We start from the raw sequence: 21,174 nt of genomic DNA on the forward strand, positions 1-21,174 counted from the left end.
CATGATATAGTCAGTGGCGCATTAAATCCACAGTGGTAAATTTCCATTCCATTGCGAGAAGTTGTTGATTTTTGTGATATGGAACTGATAAACGAGAAAGATGAAGAAGAAATCAGATCAAGATTCAAGCTTGGGCACCTAAGTTTCAGTAGAAGGGAAAAATGGCGAATTTGCGAGGGAAGAAGACGAAAGAGGAATTAGGGCATTCTTGAGAGAAAAAATGGAAAAATCGGGTATTTTAAAATGGATCTAACGGGTGGGTTTTATTTTTACCGTTGTAATATCCACCTAAGCAAATATTAATAACATTCACGCGCTTATCATGTGTGGACATAACGCTCCTTTGGCTGGACATGCGTTATTTTTAAATGGTATACACCAAAATAGAATTAAAGTGTTTAATAAGAAAAGCGCTAAATTAAGGTGTCAAAATAGAAACTGGAGCCAAGTTCAAGGGACCGTCTATATATTTGCTCTTTTAGTTTTAGTTAGCCTCAGGACAAGGCTAGGTACCTGGACAGTAATAAAGAGCGTGAATATACTATTTTTTAGGCGCGCAAGACTCAAGAAAAATCAAAAGAATAATTTCTATTTGGATATTCATAGTAAACACCCCCACCTCCATTTATAAATGTGTGGTTCGAGTCACCAAAAGAACAAAGTGGAAAGCTCATGGTAGATGTATTAAAAAATATACATATATATACATATTGCCTCATTTTTTGTATTTTTTAAAATTTCTTATTTAGATATAATAATTATTTGTTCCTAACTGTATTTTTTTTTTCTTGCCCCAAATTTGTACAAAAGAACTTTGGTAAAGCTCCATGATTTTTAGTCAAATACAATATTTTATCCAGAACAATAAAACTTCAATTGTGTATTCTTATTTATTTATTCTTGAGGTGTAATATCATTTCTTCTTTTTGGGACAAATTTGTAAAATATATTAGTTGAAATTTCATATTTTTTTTGCCAAACAAAAAATAATAGGCATAACTAATGAAGTTCCAGCTAATTTTTTTTTTATTTACAAATTTGGACCCAAAAAATGATCTAACTAAAATAATCTTAAAAGTTTTTTTTTTTAAAATAAAATGCCACGTGAAAAAATTAATGAAGTTGTGCGTCCCTCTCACTTCTTTGCGATGGGATCGTTCAGGGGATAAAAGCTACTGTATTAACTAGCCAAGAGATAATTAGAACTACAAATAGTTAAGGTATGCACCAAATAAATGATGTCAAATTTACAGGAAATTTTAGACATTCTACTTAATCTAAAAAAGAAGATGCCACAAACTAGGATAATCATACTAATGTATTACACACCCTTATAAAAAGTATGATATATTCTCTCCTTTCGATGCAATATGGTGTGTGAAGAGTTGAAGCAACATAAAAGAGAAAGCACTGAGATTTCTCCCCTTTTCTAATTTCTATGTTTTTTAAAGTTTTTTTTGGAGAGAGAAGTAGTTGGTTTTGAGGCAATAAATAAATATACTTGGCTTACATAGTTACATGTAGAAGTTTGTTTTTAAACAAGCACTAGGTCTTAATGCAGAAAAGATTTTGGAGAATGGACAAAGATCTACATTCCACCACTACCATCACTATACAATAAAAACAATTATTAAAAGTGAAAGATATTTATCCACCCTTGATTAGAGGTCTCGAGTTTGAATTCTGAATATGAAAAATTTGTGTTAGAAAGCGCTTCCCTTTTAAATGGGCCTTACACAGCACGAACCCAAATATAATCGGACTATAATGCGAATATCGAAAATCGGATAAATAAACCCACCCCCCCAAAAAAAATCTTACATACCTTCCATTTAAAAGATTGATTGTTCAAAATCACCCCATGCAAATTTATCCACAAAAGGTAGGGATCATGGGCGGATTTATAAGGGATAATACGGGAAACGTGAACCCATGGTCTCCTTTCAAAACTAGATATTTTATATATAATTTTTTTAAAATTGATGTAATATTAACTGCTGGTACCTATGCTCTAAGAATGTTGAATGATGCACTTGGTTGAAGGTTGTGTTATTTATCAAAAGGGATGAGGATTAATTCCCACTTACTATTTTTTTTTCTTTTTTTAGTAGTGCACTCATGCACTAGAAGTTTTAGATTTGCATCTGGTAGGAATATAAATAATATAGTTCCAATAAAAAATAAAAAAGAATAATTTAATTTTGACGATCTGATTAAAGATGATGCTATAACCAGCATAAGGTTTAATATTTACCAGACTTTTCCTTTTCCCTTGATGTAATCGGAGTTTCTTTATCAACAAATAATAGCAATGACAAATCAATAACAATAATAGTAATATACCCCCTTTGGACTTCAAAAAGGTTGCAGGCTTCCACCAACTTGGTCACTTGTACAAAAAACTGCATTCATTCTTTAAAAAGAGATGATATCTTGCCTGATTTTTTGCACATTTGGGTCCGCCAACTAAATTCTTAATTAATTATAGGTTAATTTTTAGAAAGTCATAGTCTAGAGATATAGGTCACATATCGTATTGGAACAATAGTAAAGTTATCTCTGTGTGACCTAAAAGTTACGGGTTCGAACCTTAAAAATAATCACTAATATTTGCATTAGCTAGGGTAGACTGTCTATATCATGTCCCTAAGAGTACGACTATTTCTCAAACCCTGCGTGAATAAGAAATACTTTGTGCATCAGCCGACCGTCATGTAGTCTAGATACTCTGGAAGATGGCGATACATATATTACTCATTTGGATATGTTCTAAAATTATTAAATGCTACAAAGTCCATCATATTTCTTTCCGTATCAAAAAAGTATTCCTTTCTTTGTACTCATAATTGTGGATTTATTCTCTTATGGATGGGACACTTATTTAATATTTCAGTGTCTTCAAAAATAAAGTCTTTTAAAAGTAGTGCATTTAATATTGAGAAATTTCTTGTATAGGAAAAGATCAAAAGGAATTGTGCTGCAATAGTTTACCATAACTTCCCAAGTTAAGAGGACGGGAAGTTTTACCGTTTGGCACAACATTTGAAAAATTATTAAAGTGAAGAAAAACTTAATTTATTAATGGTATAAATATTGGGAGCAAATAATGATGCTGCACTCACTGCCGTTTAATAATTCTTAACAGCCGGGGAAAAAGGACAGGAAAAAAAAAAAGGAAAAAGGAGATATAGAAGAAAAGGAGAAATTTTTTTCCTCGCAATGTGCACAAAGAACTACAAAAACTACACAATCCTGTTGTATAGAGCGAAATTTATTTATATTAAATAAATCGAATGATAGCGTGACCACGTGGAATCGGAGACATGCGGAAGACAAATCGAGTAAGAACCAAAACCGAGAAAAATAGATGCAGTTGGCATCGGATAGACTCCAAAGGGAGCATAATCAACGTGAGCGGGTCGAATGTTTGTCACCGGATGACATTCAATGAAGAATATTCCCTAGTATTAAATAGATAACCGTTGCAGAGAATTTTGGCATTCATGGGCTCCCGTTACATATTCATCAATGAGCCCATTTATTATCATTTAAGAGGGGCTTGATCCTAAAATCTTGTTTACCTAGGTATAACTATAAATAGTAATTTCAACAGTCATTGTAGGAACACGAAATCATTGGCAAATCGTATGCTACATTCTATTCTGAATAAAATAACTTTACTTGTTCTTATATTGTTCATATTCCTATCCTCAGAAGCATCGTTTCCGGAGCCAGGCCTCCCGTTTTCTTTGATTTTTACACTAAGTCATATTTTTAATCTTATTTATCCATCATTTTTAGATCAAATCAGTTCGTTTGTTTATAAACCACGTAACAAATTTAACTGTAATGTTTTACGGTTAAACAACTATATATATCTATTGTAAAAAATTACAAACAAAACGAGTAAAATGACACCAACACTCCTATGGTCGAGAGTTGTCGAATAAAAACACACCGTAGATTATGTAAGATATCAAATGAGAAAACTTTATCTAATTTATTTGTTCCTATTTTGCTAAAATCTATGATGTGAATAGATGAACTAGGAGTCGTATCTGAATTTTCTAAAATCTATGATGTGAACAGATGAACTAGGAGTCGTATTTGAATTTTGTTATTGTCATTTTCGACAACTTGGGGTGTACAAGTAGTAGTTGTTGTTTAAGCTGTCAACGCACATTTTCACGAACGTTTTTGGTGTGATCAAGCTCCGACTTCCTTTTTAGCTTTGGAAAAAGAAGGCCTTTATATTTGGTTTTTGACTAAAAAAATTAATATATAATGATTTGTTATAAATAGAATTATATTTAAGGTGAATATTTATATTCTAAAAAGATTTTAGAGTTTGTTATTTGGTAGCTAAGTCATTTTTCTCCTATAAATAGAAGGGTTCTATTACATTGTAATTCATTCAAAATCAATAAGAATTATTTCTCTACTTTTCTCTATAATACTCTTCTTCTTCTTCTTTTATTGTTTTATAACACGTTATCAACACGAGACTCCAACCAATTGAGTAGAGGCTTTAGAATACGTGTATGATGCTCAACTAATACATAATATTGAACATAATAATTGTCAATTGCTCAATGAACTTTCATCGGGAATAAATTTTGGATTTAAGGTAAGTATTTTACCTTATTTTTCTCTTTTAAATTCTTGAAATTCTATAATTTAATTTTAAATGCAAGCAAAGACAATAATTTTGTTTATAACTCTAATAGAGTTTGTAAGAAATTATAACCACCCGAAGTGGTAAAATTTCTATGTCTTGCCATGTTCAAGTTCATGTATGATTATGAGCACAAGAAGTGAAAACATGTCTCATTGAATTTGCTTCATTCTCGTTCCCTTAAGAGAATATGGTAGCAATATGTAATAAGTCTGAAAGAATATAAAATTATTACCGTAAAGGTAACAATGGATGTGGACGTGTCAACAAATAAAATTATAATCGTCATCATTGTGGTAATGAGAATAATAATGATTCTCAAAATAATCCGTCACTCTGTGAAAGTAATGTTTGTCATCGATTTGACATGGAATTTTGTAAAGCACATATAGATGATTATGATCCATTCATGATATGAATGTGACAACATGTGATTTATGAATACATATTCATTATTTGAAGAATATGGACGTGCTAGTGATAGTAAATATATCACACTCACCTCTATAAGGAGGTTTAAGATGAAATAAGAAAATAATTTTATTATTATGACATGAATAGTCATTGATGACGTACCTATTGTGATTATGCCAAAATATTGTGGCAATGTGATTATTACAAGGTAAAAGTAATGTAAGCAACATATCTTGCTTATAATAATTTTTGACCCTGACCATAATGGTATAACTTCACCATATGTATGTTGATGAATATGTGGTAGTACAAAATTAATTGAAAGCTCTAGAAGAACTAATTGTATTATTTTAAAGAAATAAAATTAATTATCAATAAGGTATTAAATCGTAGTAAGTCTCAAAGAAACTTATTTAGTTTCTAAAATATTCGTAAAATCGATTGGTTATATTGAGACTATAAATAAAGGAAAGATTTAATAACTTCTATTACTACAACTTGTAGCGGGGTAACATGTATGTGAAAAGCTACCCGCTTTATTCTCTAGATAGTACTACATAAATAAAATAATACCAAAATAAAATTTTAATTTATTGATATAAAAACCCATATCATAATAAACTTGGAGTTTATTGATAATTGCGCATGTCATGGTGTAAACTTGAAGTTTATCAATACTGATAATATTATCCAGTTGGCATAATTGGTTTAGCATGTTAATTTAAGTATGATGTGCAAAAATAAAATAGAATTCACATGAGTAAATATTAAAAAGCTAGATAGTTCTTTACGAACTCTCTTATGTTCCTTGTTCTCATTAATTAATAGACCAACTAAAATTGGGAATGAATCCCATGAATGCTTAAAATATCAAATGTGAATATGGGTTCATTCATCTGCCATGTATACTACATGAGATGAATCTATGAGATGGTTACATGTGCGATTATTATTAACCTGCAACCTGGTGTTTGCGAGGTAACTTGCTCAATATTTTAATTTCGAGCATAATTTTCATATTTTCTATTCAATACAATTCATCTTGATAAGTTGGTTTACATCACAGTTGGTTTAGCAAAATAATTTATTGAGTGCCTCCACTTAATAGCTAAGCTATTTCTTATGAGAACAAAGTTATCTATATCAATTTGATATACGTTATATACGAAAGTATATTACATCCTTCCCTCATAAGTGGTTCAAAGTCGGGAACCAAATAATTTCATATTATTTATTGATGTACGGTGTATATTTTGATTAATACCGTAACACACAAAGGTGGGTTTTCAAAGTTGAGGAAGCAAGTTAGTTTTTCTAAAATGAGGGGGAGACATGATAAACAATTGAGAAAAAGTATCGTGGAATGATTTATCATTTGTACATCTAGATCCTCGAATAAGATAATATGAACTTGAAGTTCATAAAAAGATAATTCATCTGCAATATATTGTAAAGCATGCCAGACGCATTTGCAGACCTAAATAAAGTAACTATATTCTCACTGTAAATGTTCCTATTAGAATAAGTCCTAGAAGAACAAAGTTTATAGTACATTTAAAGCGTATAGACAAATCGGTTTCAAAATAAACTTGATAAAGAAAATGATCAAAATGATCATAACAAGAAGGCAAGTGATCTAGAAGATCACATGACATAGCACTTCATAAAACCTTAGGACATGTTCGGGTATCTGAAAATATGGACCTGTAGTTCAAAGATTTGGAAGTATAAAGTCAATGGTGTGTGCAATTACCTTTATATATCTTATATGTCTAGCATGACATGAAAACTTGATGTAAATCTAAAGTCCATTTATATGGCTTATATGACTTAACGTATGACAATCCATGAAGGATTTAAATCGCTTAAAGCATATATAATTCTTGGTCCTGAAGTACTGCATCCCATGTGCAATTTGTGCACATATGTATCTTGCTATAACTATAAACATGATAATGTGAAAATGTTATTCCACAACATTATATGAAGACATTATATATATATATATACAAGAATGATAATTTCAAAGTGCATCATATTCATTCAAGTGATAATATGGCTGATTTGTTCACCAAATATCTAAACCTTCAAGAAGATGGTGCACAAAATTGAAATGCGAAAGCTCAAATATGTGAATTGATGCTCTCATCAAGAGGAGTTAATATACGCTGTACTCTTTTTTCCTTTTAAGGTTTTGTCCCACTGGGTTTTTCTTGCAAGGTTTTTAACGAGACAACAAAAAGGCGTATGTCTAAACATGTGTACTTTTTTTCCTTCTCTAGATTTTTTTTCCCATTGAGTTTTATTTTAGTTAAGATTTTAATGAGATACATTGTCTGTTGAATAGACATTCAAGGGGGAGTGTTATAAATAGAATTATATTTAAGGTGAATGTCTATATTCTAGAGAGATTTTAGGGTTTGTTACTTAGTGACTAAGTCACTTTTACCCTATAAATAGAGGGGTTATATTACATAGTAATTTATTCCAAATCAATAAAAAATATCTCTCTATTTTTATCTGCAATACTCTTCTTCTTCTTTTATTGTTTTATAACATGATTGAATATTTTATTTTATTTATTTCAATTGTGCGCTTCTTCGTTTCCATCTTTTCTTATTGATTTTTACGAGATTTGTCCATAATAAATCAAAGTGAGTTTCCATGATAAGCTCATTACTATTCTTTTTTGGTAGTGAACAATAATTATAATTATATATATTAATAAGCATCATTATGAAACACTGCATTCCTTTCCTGTACTGTTATGATTTTACTTGTTATAAATTGTGGGTCTATCAGAGACATCTTTTGTACCTGCACAAGGTAGAGGTAAGTCTGCGTAGAGACGAATATAAGATTCAAATTTTATGTGTTCTACAATGATTTCAAGTTATATATACAATAATAACTGTTCTCAGTCAATTATTTATAGATATCTAATAAATTTCTTAATACAAATACGGAGCTTGAGCAAAAGCTACTCGATTCACGGAAACCCATAACCTTAAAGTTGGATTCGCCCATGAATCTACCTATTCACTATCCTCCCTGACCAGAGGCAAATCAAAAGATTTAAATTCTATGAGTTAAATCCTTAAGGTTTTAAGCAATAACCTCATTATATTTTAAATTTATGGGTTCAAGCTTACTATTTGTTGTAATTTTAGTCACTTTTTACACATAAATTTATGCTTTGCATCTAAAGTATTAGGTTCAAATGATCTCAGTGTCGCTACTCAACATTCACCCTACTCCAAACCCCTCTTATAAAATTACATGGGGTTTATTATTATTGTTGAAATAAAATTTCCAACTGTTAATTTTGTGAGCAAAACTTGTTAAATGAAAAGACTCCTCTCATGATTATTCTTGAAGAACAAATACTACATGTAAACGATATCTGGGGACAAAACAAGGAATGGGAGAATCTACTAATTTTGCATTTATATATTTCAGCATTAAGTAATTAAATCAAAGATCATACTGAATATAGACCACAGAAGGTGCAATTAGTCTACTGTCCATCATTATCAATATTTCTCCTATATTTTATTCTCAGCTTTTATCTTGTTGAAATTAGCACTTTTTATTCCTTTTTTTGGGCTCCTTTTGGCTGGAAATCTGACATGGAAATCATACCCAGGTAGAAATTAATTTACTACTACTTTAATAGAAGCAACAATGAAGGAGTTACGTTGCCGACAGGGAGGGTATTTTAGGGATTTAAAATTATTTGCAATTTGAAGCTATTATATTTTAATGCTAATGGATGAATGATTATATCGTTAGAATTTGTGTCAAGACTATCAACAGAATTTTCAGCCACAATACTAAAAAAACTCTGTTAATCATCATGATTTTGCTACAAATCATGACCGATCAAGGGATCACCAGAATTTTTTTGTATTTTGACTGTATTCCTGGTACTTCAAAATTATGACGAACGTGCTTCAAAGTTATAGCGGGCGGTTATTTTCCCAACATTTTTTTAGTGGGGTCAAAATTTAAACGATGGTCCTGAAAGTGTCAATCCAGCATAATTTTTTGGGATTGTTACACAAATAGCCGGTCAGATTCACTGTTTACTTTTTTTAGCCAGTATATTAATTATACATAATTATATACATATTATATATGAATTTTACATATATTATACATCTTACGGCTATTTTTAGTTTAAGAAATTAGTAAGACGGCTATTTTGCTTAATTCTTTTAATTTGTTTTAGCAGCTTTTACGTACATTAGAAATTGGGCCTCTATCCTCTTCTCTACTCCATCCACAATTTGAAGCCCACTAGCACAGAAAGCAAATAGTAATGGTAACTCATTCAAGTTCTAGCTTGATAGTTGGTGCCACAAATGAAAAATTCTGAAAACTTTTTCATATACATTTCAAAAATCTTTATTCTCCTGCGTAAAATAGAATAAGCACTTTCTGATGATACTGTAATTTTAGGGACGTTGCATGAAATTTTTTACTTGGATCTAACTATCAAATTTAAAACTTAAAACATATTATTTAGAATGTTGAGTGAGTTTGAGTTGACTCACTTAACCTTAGTTTTACTGTTTGGCGATAACAGAAGTAGACCCAAAATTTTGATGCGATGGAATACAATATTCGCCTTTCTATGTAAATCACGTTATCTGGTGCAGTTAAACCCGTCCAAGACGCCAACTAAATTTAGTTTAGCTTACAAAAATGAATAAAACAACTACCAAGAAATTGATGAGGAATATGCCCTATAGAGCAGTGCAACGCGATTTGCCACTTGTACAAGCACAAGAAATAGCGAAATACATTACATATGAGGCCATCTACGACCCTTGCCTTCATTTTCTTTTGCAAAATGGAGTAAACTTCAAAATTGAGTAAAAGTTACTCCAATCATTACTCTATTTTTTATTCCAAAAAAGAATATTCTATTTTATATTCTTTCCTCTCTTAAAATTATATTATTATCTTTTATTTAGTATTTACAATTTTAATATATTTTTAATTTTCACTTTTCACTTTTCAATTTTAGCAACATCTAATGTTTTATTTTCGCACATTTCAGTTTTAGCAACATCTAATATTTTATATTTGCATCATTCATTTTTTGTACAATTATAACTAATTTTACATAAAATTAACTTATAATTTTACATAAAATTAATAAATGCATGAAAATTAATTTATCAAAATTATACGCCAAAGTCAAGATGTAAAATTAATATTATAAAGATATTACTTAAACATAATTAAGTATATATAAGAGATAAATTAAAATAGTTAAATAATAAAAATAATAAAGTAATAGTGAATAGTAATGGAGGAGATGAATAGCGTCACTCCAAATTTGGAGCGACACTATTCATCCCCGTTTTGCAGCTAAAAGTGCAGTAGTGATGGAGACCAATTACTCCAAAAACTACCTGCATTATAGCAACTGCAGTTGGCGTCGGTGATGAGCCGAAGGTATATATTCAAATTCAATTTTTGACTTTTCTTGGAAATAAATATCATTATTAGTAGTTTTTTAACTCAATTAGAAAAGGTGTATTTATCACGTTTAAATGCTCTTTCTTTGTCTTATCTAAAACTGTTAAATTTTCGGCCGTTTCATAGACCAATAATAATATAAAATAACTTTGTATAGTGGAAAAACTTGATGTGATTAAAAATAATGCCTTGCTTAAGAAGCACAACGCAACGACAAGCCGAACACCGGCGTTGGCACCGGCAGAAAAACCCGGAAAATTTTCCGGGATTGATTTCAAACGCTGGCAGCAGAAGATGTTCTTCTACTTAACTACGTTATGTCTACAGAAGTTCATCAAGGAAGATGTTCCTGATCTGCCGGATAAAACTCCAGATAATGAACGCTTTCTCGTGATTGAAGCGTGGAAGCATTCTGATTTTTTATGCAAGAATTATATTCTTAGCGGACTGGATGATAATCTGTATAATGTATACAGTAGCATGGAGACATCCAAAGAATTGTGGAATGCGCTTGAAAAGAAATATAAGACTGAAGATGCCGGGATGAAGAAATTCGTTGCCGCAAAATTTCTGGACTACAAAATGATAGATAGCAAGTCTGTTATTACTCAAGTCCAGGAATTGCAAGTGATTATTCATGATCTACTTGCTGAAGGTCTTGTAATCAACGAAGCATTCCAAGTAGCAGCAATGATTGAGAAGTTGCCTCCGTTGTGGAAGGACTTCAAAAATTATTTGAAACACAAACGAAAGGAAATGTCCCTTGAAGATCTCATTGTTCGGTTGAGAATTGAAGAGGACAATAAAGCTGCTGAAAGGAGAGGCCGTGGAAATTCAACAATAATGGGAGCAAATATTGTTGAAGCTAACAAAAAGAGGAAGAAGGCTTCTGGTCCGAAATACAACCCAAGCAAGAAGCGGTTCAGTGGAAACTGCTACAACTGTGGGAAATCCGGACACAAATCTACGGAGTGTCGTGCTCCGAAGAAAGACAAGAAAAGGGGTCAAGCAAACATGGTAGTAAACCATGATGATGTTGATAACTTGTGTGCCATGCTCTCTGAATGTAACTTGGTGGGAAATCCTAAACTGTGGTGGTTTGATTCAGGAGCCACTCGCCATGTTTGTGGAGTTAGAGAGGCTTTTGCTACCTATGCTCTTGCTGAACCCGGAGAGACAGTTTATATGGGAAATGCTTCAACAGCAAAAGTTGAAGGATATGGGAAGGTATTTCTAAAAATGACTTCTGGCAAGGTCATGACTTTGAACAATGTCCTTCATGTTCCCGAAATGAGAAAGAATTTAGTCTCTACTGGACTTCTTGTTAAGCACGGTTTTAAGTGCGTTTTTGTATCCAACAAGGTTGTAATTAGTAAGAATGGAATATTTGTGGGAAAAGGTTACCTCACCGAGGGCCTTTTCAATCTCAATGTAATGGTTGTTGAAAATAATAATAATATTCCAGCTTCTTCTTACTTACTTGAGTCAAATGATTTATGGCATGTGCGTTTGGGTCATGTCAATTATAAAACCTTGCGGAAAATGATTAACTTGGAAGTACTGCCCAAGTTTGAATGCGAAAAATCAAAATGTCAAATATGTGTGGAATGTAAGTATGTTAAACATCCTTATAAGTCAGTTGAAAGGAATTCGAATCCTTTAGACTTAATTCACACAGATATTTGTGACATGAAGTCAATACCATCTCGCGGTGGAAAGAAGTATTTCATAACTTTTATTGACGATGGTACTCGATATTGCTATGTTTACTTACTGAATAGTAAAGATGAAGCAATAGACGCATTCAGGCAATACAAAAATGAAGTTGAAACGCAACTTAACAAGAAAGTAAAAATGATAAGAAGTGATAGGGGTGGTGAATATGAATCTCCTTTTGAAGAAATATGTTTAGAATATGGAATTATTCATCAAACAACAGCCCCTTACACGCCCCAATCTAATGGGATTGCGGAAAGAAAGAATCGCACATTAAAGGAGATGATGAATGCGTTGTTGATAAGTTCTGGTTTGCCACAGAACTTGTGGGGGGAAGCCATTCTTACGGCTAATCGAATATTAAATCGAGTGCCCCATAGCAAAACACAATCCATTCCTTATGAACAATGGAAAGGAAGGAAGCCCAACTTGAATTATTTTAAAGTGTGGGGGTGTTTGGCAAAAGTGCAAGTTCCTAAACCCAAAAGGGTAAAGATAGGACCGAAAACCGTTGATTGTGTTTTCATAGGATATGCGACAAATAGTAAAGCATATCGATTTCTGGTTCATAAATCAGAAAATCCCGAGATTCATAATAATACGGTTATAGAATCAGATAATGCTGAGTTTTTTGAAAATATATATCCGTATAAAAAGGAATGTGAGTCGTTTGGTAAAGGATCTAAACGACCTCGGGAAGAAACAAAAGAAAGTACATGTAATCAGGAGAATCCAAGACGTAGTAAACGTCAAAGAACGTCTACTTCATTTGGACCAGATTTTGTGACTTTCTTATTGGAGAATGAGCCTCAAACATTTAAAGAAGCTATGACTTCTTCGGAATCATTGTTTTGGAAAGAGGCAGTCAATAGTGAAATAGAATCCATATTGAACAACCATACCTGGGAATTGGTTGATCTTCCTCCTGGAAATAAACCTTTGGGTTCTAAATGGATTTTTAAGAGAAAAATCAAAGATGATGGCACTATTGATAAATTCAAGGCAAGGCTCGTAGTCAAAGGGTATAGACAACGAGAAGGTCTAGACTACTTTGATACATACTCTCCAGTTACAAGAATTACGTCCATACGGATGTTAGTAGCATTAGCTGCAGTGTATGGTCTTGAAATTCATCAAATGGATGTTAAGACGGCCTTCTTAAATGGAGAGTTGGAGGAAGAAATTTACATGGAACAACCCGAAGGGTTTGTGGTTCCAGGTAAAGAAAAGAAGGTATGTAGACTTGTTAAGTCTCTTTACGGACTAAAACAAGCACCCAAACAATGGCATGCGAAATTTGACCAAACAATGTTGTCAAATGGTTTTAAGATAAATGAATGTGATAAATGCGTGTACATTAAAAATGTTCCAAATCACATAGTCATTGTTTGCCTATATGTGGATGATATGTTGATAATGAGTAATGACATTGCCAACATAAATGCTACTAAGCGTATGTTCAATAGCAAATTTGATATGAAAGACTTGGGAGTTGCTGATTTAATTTTGGGAATTAAGATCAATAAGACTCCTCAAGGTCTGGCATTGTCACAATCTCATTATATTAAGACAGTACTTGAAAAATTCAAGCACTTGGGCTTTAAAGTTGCAAAGACTCCAATTGACGTGAATCTTGCATTAGCAAAGAACAAAGGCCAAAGCATATCACAATTGGATTATGCTCGTGTATTGGGATGCTTAATGTATATCATGAATTGTACACGACCAGACATAGCTTGTGCTATAAGTAAACTGAGTCGATATACGAGCAATCCAGGCCAATCTCATTGGATGGCAATGAAACGAGTTTTGGGATATTTAGAACATACCCAGAACTTTGAATTGCACTACAGTAATTTTCCTGCGGTGATTGAGGGATACTGTGATGCAAATTGGATCACCGGTTCAACCGATTCTAAGTCCACGAGTGGATATGTTTTCACTATTGGTGGAGGAGCGGTATCTTGGAAGTCGTCCAAACAAACATGTATTGCCCGCTCTACAATGGAGGCTGAATTCATAGCCTTAGATAAAGCCGGTGAAGAAGCTGAATGGCTCCGGAATTTCTTGGAAGACATTCCATTTTGGCCCAAACCGTTGACATCAATATGCATACATTGTGATAGTCAAGCGGCAATTGGAAGGGCTGGGAGCGTCATGTATAACGGTAAATCTCGTCATATACGACGAAGACATAAAACCGTTAGGCAATTACTCTCTAGAGGAATTATCACAATTGACTATGTAAAGTCAAGTGATAATGTGTCGGATCCACTTACAAAAGGCCTAACTAGAGAGGTAGTTGAGAAATCATCAAGGGGAATGGGGCTATGGCCGAGAACAAGTCATTGTGGCGGTAACTCTACCTAGAAGACTGGAGATCCCAAGATCTAGGTTCAAAGAGATCAAACAAAGTCATTAATGACGGTTCAACATTGTCAAATAAAATTTTAGTCCATTCTCGTGATGAGACAATGTTCAGTACCAAGGATAAAGCATTAAGGCTTTTTAATGATTTCTAAATTTGATACGGGGTATATCAAATAGTGTATCTACAGGATGACACGTTTAGGAATCACCTATTTAAGTGTGAAGTGTGAGCCGCTTCAAGGAGAACTTTGTAAGGCCAGTTCTCTACGCACTTATGAACCAGGCGGTGTTCATGGCTGAAACGAACACAACAATGAGAACCAAAGACGGTTAAGGGTTGATTGTGTGACTTATGGTTGTCTAGGTATACACCAAAGATCGACGGTTCAAAGATATCAAATCTACCGATTGACCGAGTATATCCGACATAAGTTTACTACGGAAAGTTCAAAGGGAAACCTACTTATCCAGATGCAATTAATCCTTGCTTGTAAATCACACAGTTTTTCATGCATACTTCCGTGATATAGCCATTCCCCATTCATGTGGGGGATTGTTGAGGTTTTATTTTAAGATGTAATATTCTTAAAATGAGGGTGAATGGGAAATGGAGGGAAAATGAAATTTTGAGTAAAATTTTAAGTTTCCCCCTCTTAACAATGAGACATTGTCCCATATTGGAAGTGGAAGACATTTTTGGTGGGTATATATATAATTGCTCTTCTTGTAGCTCTTAAAGAGTTAAGAAGAAAGCAAGCCTCGCGCCGTCGTCGTCGTCGCTCGCTCGGCTCGGCTTCGGCTACGGCTACGGCTACGGCTTCGGCTTCGGCTTCGGCTTCGGCTTCGGATTTGGATTTGGATTTGGATTTGGTCAAATGATCGATTGATTGATTAATTTTTTTGGACCAAATTTATTTGTTAATAGTAAATATTAACGTAAGATTATCCGTATTTGTAACGGATATTTTCCAATCCGTGTATTTGATCATTGGCAGCCGGATAATGGTCTTCCCACCATGAAGTGCTTGCTCCACCATGAAGTGCTTGCTCCACCATGAATGTAATGCTTGCTCCACCATGAAGGGTGGACGTTTGGCTTGCACTCCCTCTTGCTTGCTATAAATAGGAGCAGCAAATGTTGAAGCGAAACACTCGGAACTCAACTGAAATTAACAAGAACTCAACATACAATTAGCTATACATTGCATTCCTTCCTCTCAGCATTTCCATTCGATTTTCTGAGTATCTCCTCCTTTGTTCTGCATTGTTTTTAAACTTCAAACAAAGCAACTGTAAGTGTGATTTGCTACCGAACTTTGTGTTCGCCGAAACACTGGGGTTTGAAGTACCGCTACACCAGTGTGTAATTCGTTCTATCCTGGGAGGAAATAATCCATTACCTTGGGTACTAGGAGGGGATTAAATTCCTTAAGGAAACACTGTGAATTCAGTGGGCTCGAATTCATTATTATTGTTTCATTACGTTAACTTATATTTTGCAGAATTAATATTTACAAATACAGGAATATTGACCGGGAATAACAAACATCTCAATGTTTTATACATTAAATTTTTTTGACTCTTCTATCCGTCGACCTAACACAGCTCTTTCTTCTTCATCTAGACTTGGAATTGGATATATTTTAACGAATACACATAATTACATAGGAGCTATTAATTGATTAATTATTTAAAAATTTATAATTTGGGTTGTAGCACTTGTATTTCTTTAATTCTGTGCCACCACATGTTCCACTTTGAGTCATTGCTCTTAAATGGAGATACTATTAATATCTTTTTTTAATTATTTCTTGTTTGGGTGGGTGAAGGTGGGGTTGGTTGCTAATTATCAAAAAGTTGCTGGACAAAGAGACCTTTATTTGGGGAGGGCCGCGTTTGATACAGACACTCTAATTTAATGCAAGTTGGTTGCTTCCACTGCTCAAACTCATGACTTATATGTCACATGAAGACAACGTTATCGTTGCTTCAAGGTTCCCTTCAATTAGGTTACTCTATCTCTAACTGTTTAATTGCATTTATGTCCCCCAAATTAATTAAAGATGTCCTTCTATGTAACATTAATTGCTTGCGTATCAAAAGTATATAAGAACAGAAAAGAGACATGTCAAGAAGAAAACAAAGAGAAAGAGTATTGTTGTTTGTCATTTTGTTAAAAATGGAGGGGCTCTTTGGCGATAACGAAAGAGCACTATAGATATTTTTGTTTTTCAGAAGTAAATAAAAACAAAATGACCTGTTTTTAGTAGTGTTGTCTGTTTTCTGAAAAGAGTTGATCTCCTTTCATTTCTCTCTTAAGATGATCTAAAATCAAACAAAACTATAAATAAAAACAATAAATAATATATTTGAAAAAGTATCTATTGATATCGAATTTTATCCAGTATCATTTGAAAATAAGGGAACTGAACATCTTATTAGCTCCCTCGATGGTCTATCGGAAACAACTTCTCTTTGCTTCTAATGCAGGGATAAAATATCCGTACACACTATCCTCCCCAGAGCCACTTGTGAGAATTCACTGAATTTGTTAATATTTTTGTTGTAATTTTTCAGAATAAAACCTCAGTTGATAGATTCGTTCGTGAATATGTTGTGCTGGAGGAAGGACTAGTACCTCGTATAAAATTTATACGAGGTGCTTTAACATATAATCAATAATGCAGACAATGAAACCAGTTGGCTATTTGTGTAAATATCTCTTTGTAAAATAGCCTATATTTGTCTGAGACCTCTGATTGAGGATGAACGAATCAGTTAGTACCTCATGAAGGCAGGTTGAAAGATCCATTCTTCAACAAATGACCTTAGTGGAAGGGTTGACCCTTTGGTGTTAGCAGCCATAAGCCCTTAATGTCAAGGGACTATACATTGATACCTCAACTTGTGCAGCTTATAAGTTTCCTTCTACATTTATTATCAACTATGTCTATTTCAACAAAAAAAAATCAATCATATCATTAATGTATCATTTGTCAACCATATCAATAATTAAGTAGTAGTTAATAGATTAACATCCCCTTCACAAACAACAATGTAATTTATCAACTCTTGTCTCATCATTTTCTGTTTTTGTAGCTTTCTTGACAATAAGAAGGATGCTTTATTGCTCCTATTTTATGCACTTTTTTCTTTTTCCTTTTCGTTTCAAACGCTATCTGTGTGAACTTGCTCATATTATCAGTTTCAAGCTAGGATAAAGAAACGAGGTTGCTGTAGGTTGGCAACCAACTTAAAACTTATCAATTCATCAGGACTGTGTCTGGCTTTGTTAAAGACTAACAGAAATGATGGAGCAATTTTATAATGCCTCATCATTTTGTTATTTTGGTAATAGCTGTTGCACCATATAATGATATGAATGCAGAATGAACAATAATAACAAGAAAATGTTCATAATAAATGAGAAACTGAAAAAAGGTATCAAGAATAAAACAATATTAAAGGTAGTGTCTACAACAAAGTATCCACCAAAAACAATAATAAAAGACCTAGCTGCCCACATTAATATACAATTTCTCCAACAACCAAAAAAGGGAAAAAAATAAAAGTGAGCAAACTTAGTGCATATGTTTCAATCTGTGTGCACAATATACTCTTTGTACAAAGTACATTCTAATTTCTAGCTATCACTACTTTCTTGTTTGAGCCGTGAAAACAGCCTCTTGCAGTAAAGTAAGGTAAGACTGCGTACAATAGATCCTTGTGGTCCGTCTCTTTCCCAGACCCCGCCAATAACGGAAGCTTAGTGTACCAAGCTGCCTTTTTTTACTACTTCCTTCTTCCTGTTTGAAATGGGCTTCCTGGGCTCATACTTGTGGAAGCTTTAGAAAAAAAGCTTTGAGAAGAATGTTTTCTGCCTATCTTAACATCCATTAAATCAGCAACAATCCCAGGCTGAGTAATCTTCATTTCATCTACTATTGTCGCGCCATTGCTGCTCAACATCTTGATGACCATTGACATTTTGGGGCGGAGGCTGGCGTTCTCTTGCACGCAGAGTAGGCCAACTTTCAAGAATCGGACAGCTTCATCGCTCGAAATTTCTCTATCCAAAACAGGGTCCACTAGCTCTAATAGTTGGTCAGAATTGTACATTTCCCATGCCTAGCAAACAATAAACACCAACACAAGTTGATCCTCTCATGTCATATCATTCCAACAAACTAACATCAACATCTTAATAAGTCAAAATCATGGTTCCCATTTAGATATTTTCATTCAAATATAGGTAAATTTTAGATTATTAATAGTAGGATTCACACGAAGGGGAGCCGTGGCATAACTCGTAAATATGCTGCCATGTGACCATGAGGTCACAGGTTCGAGTCGTGAAAACAGTCTCTGTGCAAAAATGTAGGGTAAGGTTGCGTGCAATAGACCATTGTGGTCCGGCTCTTCCCAGGACTCCGCGCATAGCGAGCGCTTAATGCAACTGGCTGCCCTTTAATAGTAGAGTTCACACTGGTCAAAAGTAATTACCTTGTTAACTAGGAAATGCTCTCCTCTAGTAATGTCAAATGCAACTACAGGAGAACCGCTGGCTATTTCTAGTAACACAACTCCAAAGCTATAAACATCTGATTTGCGTGTTAAATGTCCACTGACGGCGTATTCTGGAGAAAGATAGCCTCTTTAGGGCATAAGATCATGAGTTCAAGAAATTCACAACATGATCAGCACAACAAAAACTAGGAAGAACAACATGAGTACTTTTCAAAATTCAAAAAGAACATATATATCTAACTAATGTTAACTTACAAGGTTCCAGCAACTCGGGTACTAATGTGTGACATGTTCTCTGAAAATAGCCTAGCCAAACCAAAATCTGCAATTTTTGGTGTAAAATCCTCATCAAGTAGTATGTTGCTGGCTTTAATATCCCTATGTACAACATGTGGACTCACTTCTTCATGTAGATATGAAAGTCCTTTTGCTATTCCTATTGAAATTTCTTTCCTTAGTGTCCATGTAAATTTACTTCTGTTTTGCTCCCCACCTGCTTAGTCAAATCAAGAAACAACCTCAAGATTTTGTTTTAATAACCGTGGTGTCTGATGCATCTCGCGCACATCTCGACTAATTCCACGAGATACCTTGGAGCAACGGTAAAATTATCTCCGTATGACCTATAAGTCACGGGTTCGAGCCGTGTAATCAGCTACTGATGCTTGCATCAGGAGAGGTTGCCTACATTGCACCCTTGGATGCGGCCCTTCCCCGGCCCCTGCGTAAACGCGGGATGCGTCGTTTAACGGGCTGCTTTTTTTTTAATACCTGCTACATTCCACCGGTACAGGAAAACAAAGAAATTACCTAAGAATGTTTGGGAAAGACTGTTATTTTCCATGTAATCATAGACTAAAAGTCTCTTTGCTCCATCAACACAACATCCTCTGAGGTTGACAAGGTTTTCATGTTTAATATCAGACAATGCAGCTATTTCTGATACAAATTCCCTTTCACCTCGCATTGATTCCAATTCAACTGATAGAACTTTTACAGCCACAAAAATTCCATCTTGAAGCTTACCCTTTTCAAGAAAAGCCACAAAATAAACATCAAAAAACAATTAATACACCTTAAACAAACCAAAACTCACAACCCCTTTTTCTTTTTTTCTTGGAACTCAACTATTTTTTGGAAAAAGAAAAAAAATATTTTTTAGAAAAAACTCACCTTGTAAACAGAACCAAAACCACCCTCTCCAATTTTATTTGAAGCTCTAAATCCATGAGTTGCAGCTTTCAATTCATTGTAAGAGTACACTGTAAAATGCTGGGAAATTTGTCCACCTGTTTTTAGAATTCATATTCTTAAGAAAATACCCTTCTAGTACAAGTTGAGGAATTTAAACCAGAATTATCAAAGACGACAAAAAAATAATGAGATTTTTAAGTAAAACAAAATGGTTTGAGAAGCTACCATATGGGATTTGGCTGCCCTCTAAAGTAGCTGATGATGAGCTAAAACACTTGAGAAATGGAAAAGAAAACTTCATAATTCTTGAATATGAAACTCAGTCTTGAATTTTGGTTATGCAATTTAGTTATAAGCACCAACTTTTTATTAAAACATTAATGGGAAAGAGTGTGAAAACCAAGGAGAAGAGGAGTGGGAGGAAAAGCAACAGAAAGGGAGGAGTTTCATTGATTAGAATTGTTTATATATTTGATGCAATGCCCATAGATTTTGACTCTTGCCAAGACTTTTTAAATATGTGATTCTTTTTATATAATGTTTTCTCTTGGCCTGCTCCAGCTAACAATTTTGGTTTTTTTTTATTACAACGTCCTCAGAATATTTCAACTAACTCAGCAAATGATAGACTTTGGATAATAGAATATTCAATAAAGGGTCGTTTGTTACTATGGATAAGCAAAAATAATCATGAATAAAAATTTAGTATTATCATATCCCTTGTTTGGTTACTAATTCTGGATAAGTTATCTCATGATTAAAAATAGTATCAGAATAACTTATACCTG

General features: G+C 33.6%; 1 protein-coding gene across 2 annotated transcripts; it reads right to left on the reverse strand.

Moving 5' to 3' along the window:
* Positions 1-18,109: 18,109 nt before the first annotated feature.
* Positions 18,110-20,856, reverse strand: LOC104120750 (putative serine/threonine-protein kinase). Of its 2 annotated transcripts, none has more exons than XM_009632577.4 (6): positions 20,612-20,856; positions 20,366-20,464; positions 20,003-20,219; positions 19,448-19,685; positions 19,169-19,319; positions 18,110-18,793 (listed from the first exon to the last, which is right to left on the reverse strand). In XM_009632577.4, exons 1-6 carry the CDS (start codon positions 20,612-20,614, stop codon positions 18,458-18,460), a joined length of 1,044 nt encoding a protein of 347 aa, XP_009630872.1. In that variant the 5' UTR covers positions 20,615-20,856; the 3' UTR covers positions 18,110-18,457. The 2 variants fall into 2 exon arrangements, with proteins under 2 accessions (XP_009630872.1, XP_009630871.1); XM_009632576.4 differs by having other exon boundaries at positions 20,366-20,481; positions 20,612-20,855.
* Between the last annotated feature and the right edge of the window lie 318 nt (positions 20,857-21,174).

The sequence above is a fragment of the Nicotiana tomentosiformis genome, chromosome 7 (assembly GCF_000390325.3).
Source record: "Nicotiana tomentosiformis chromosome 7, ASM39032v3, whole genome shotgun sequence".
Lineage (NCBI taxonomy): Eukaryota > Viridiplantae > Streptophyta > Magnoliopsida > Solanales > Solanaceae > Nicotiana > Nicotiana tomentosiformis.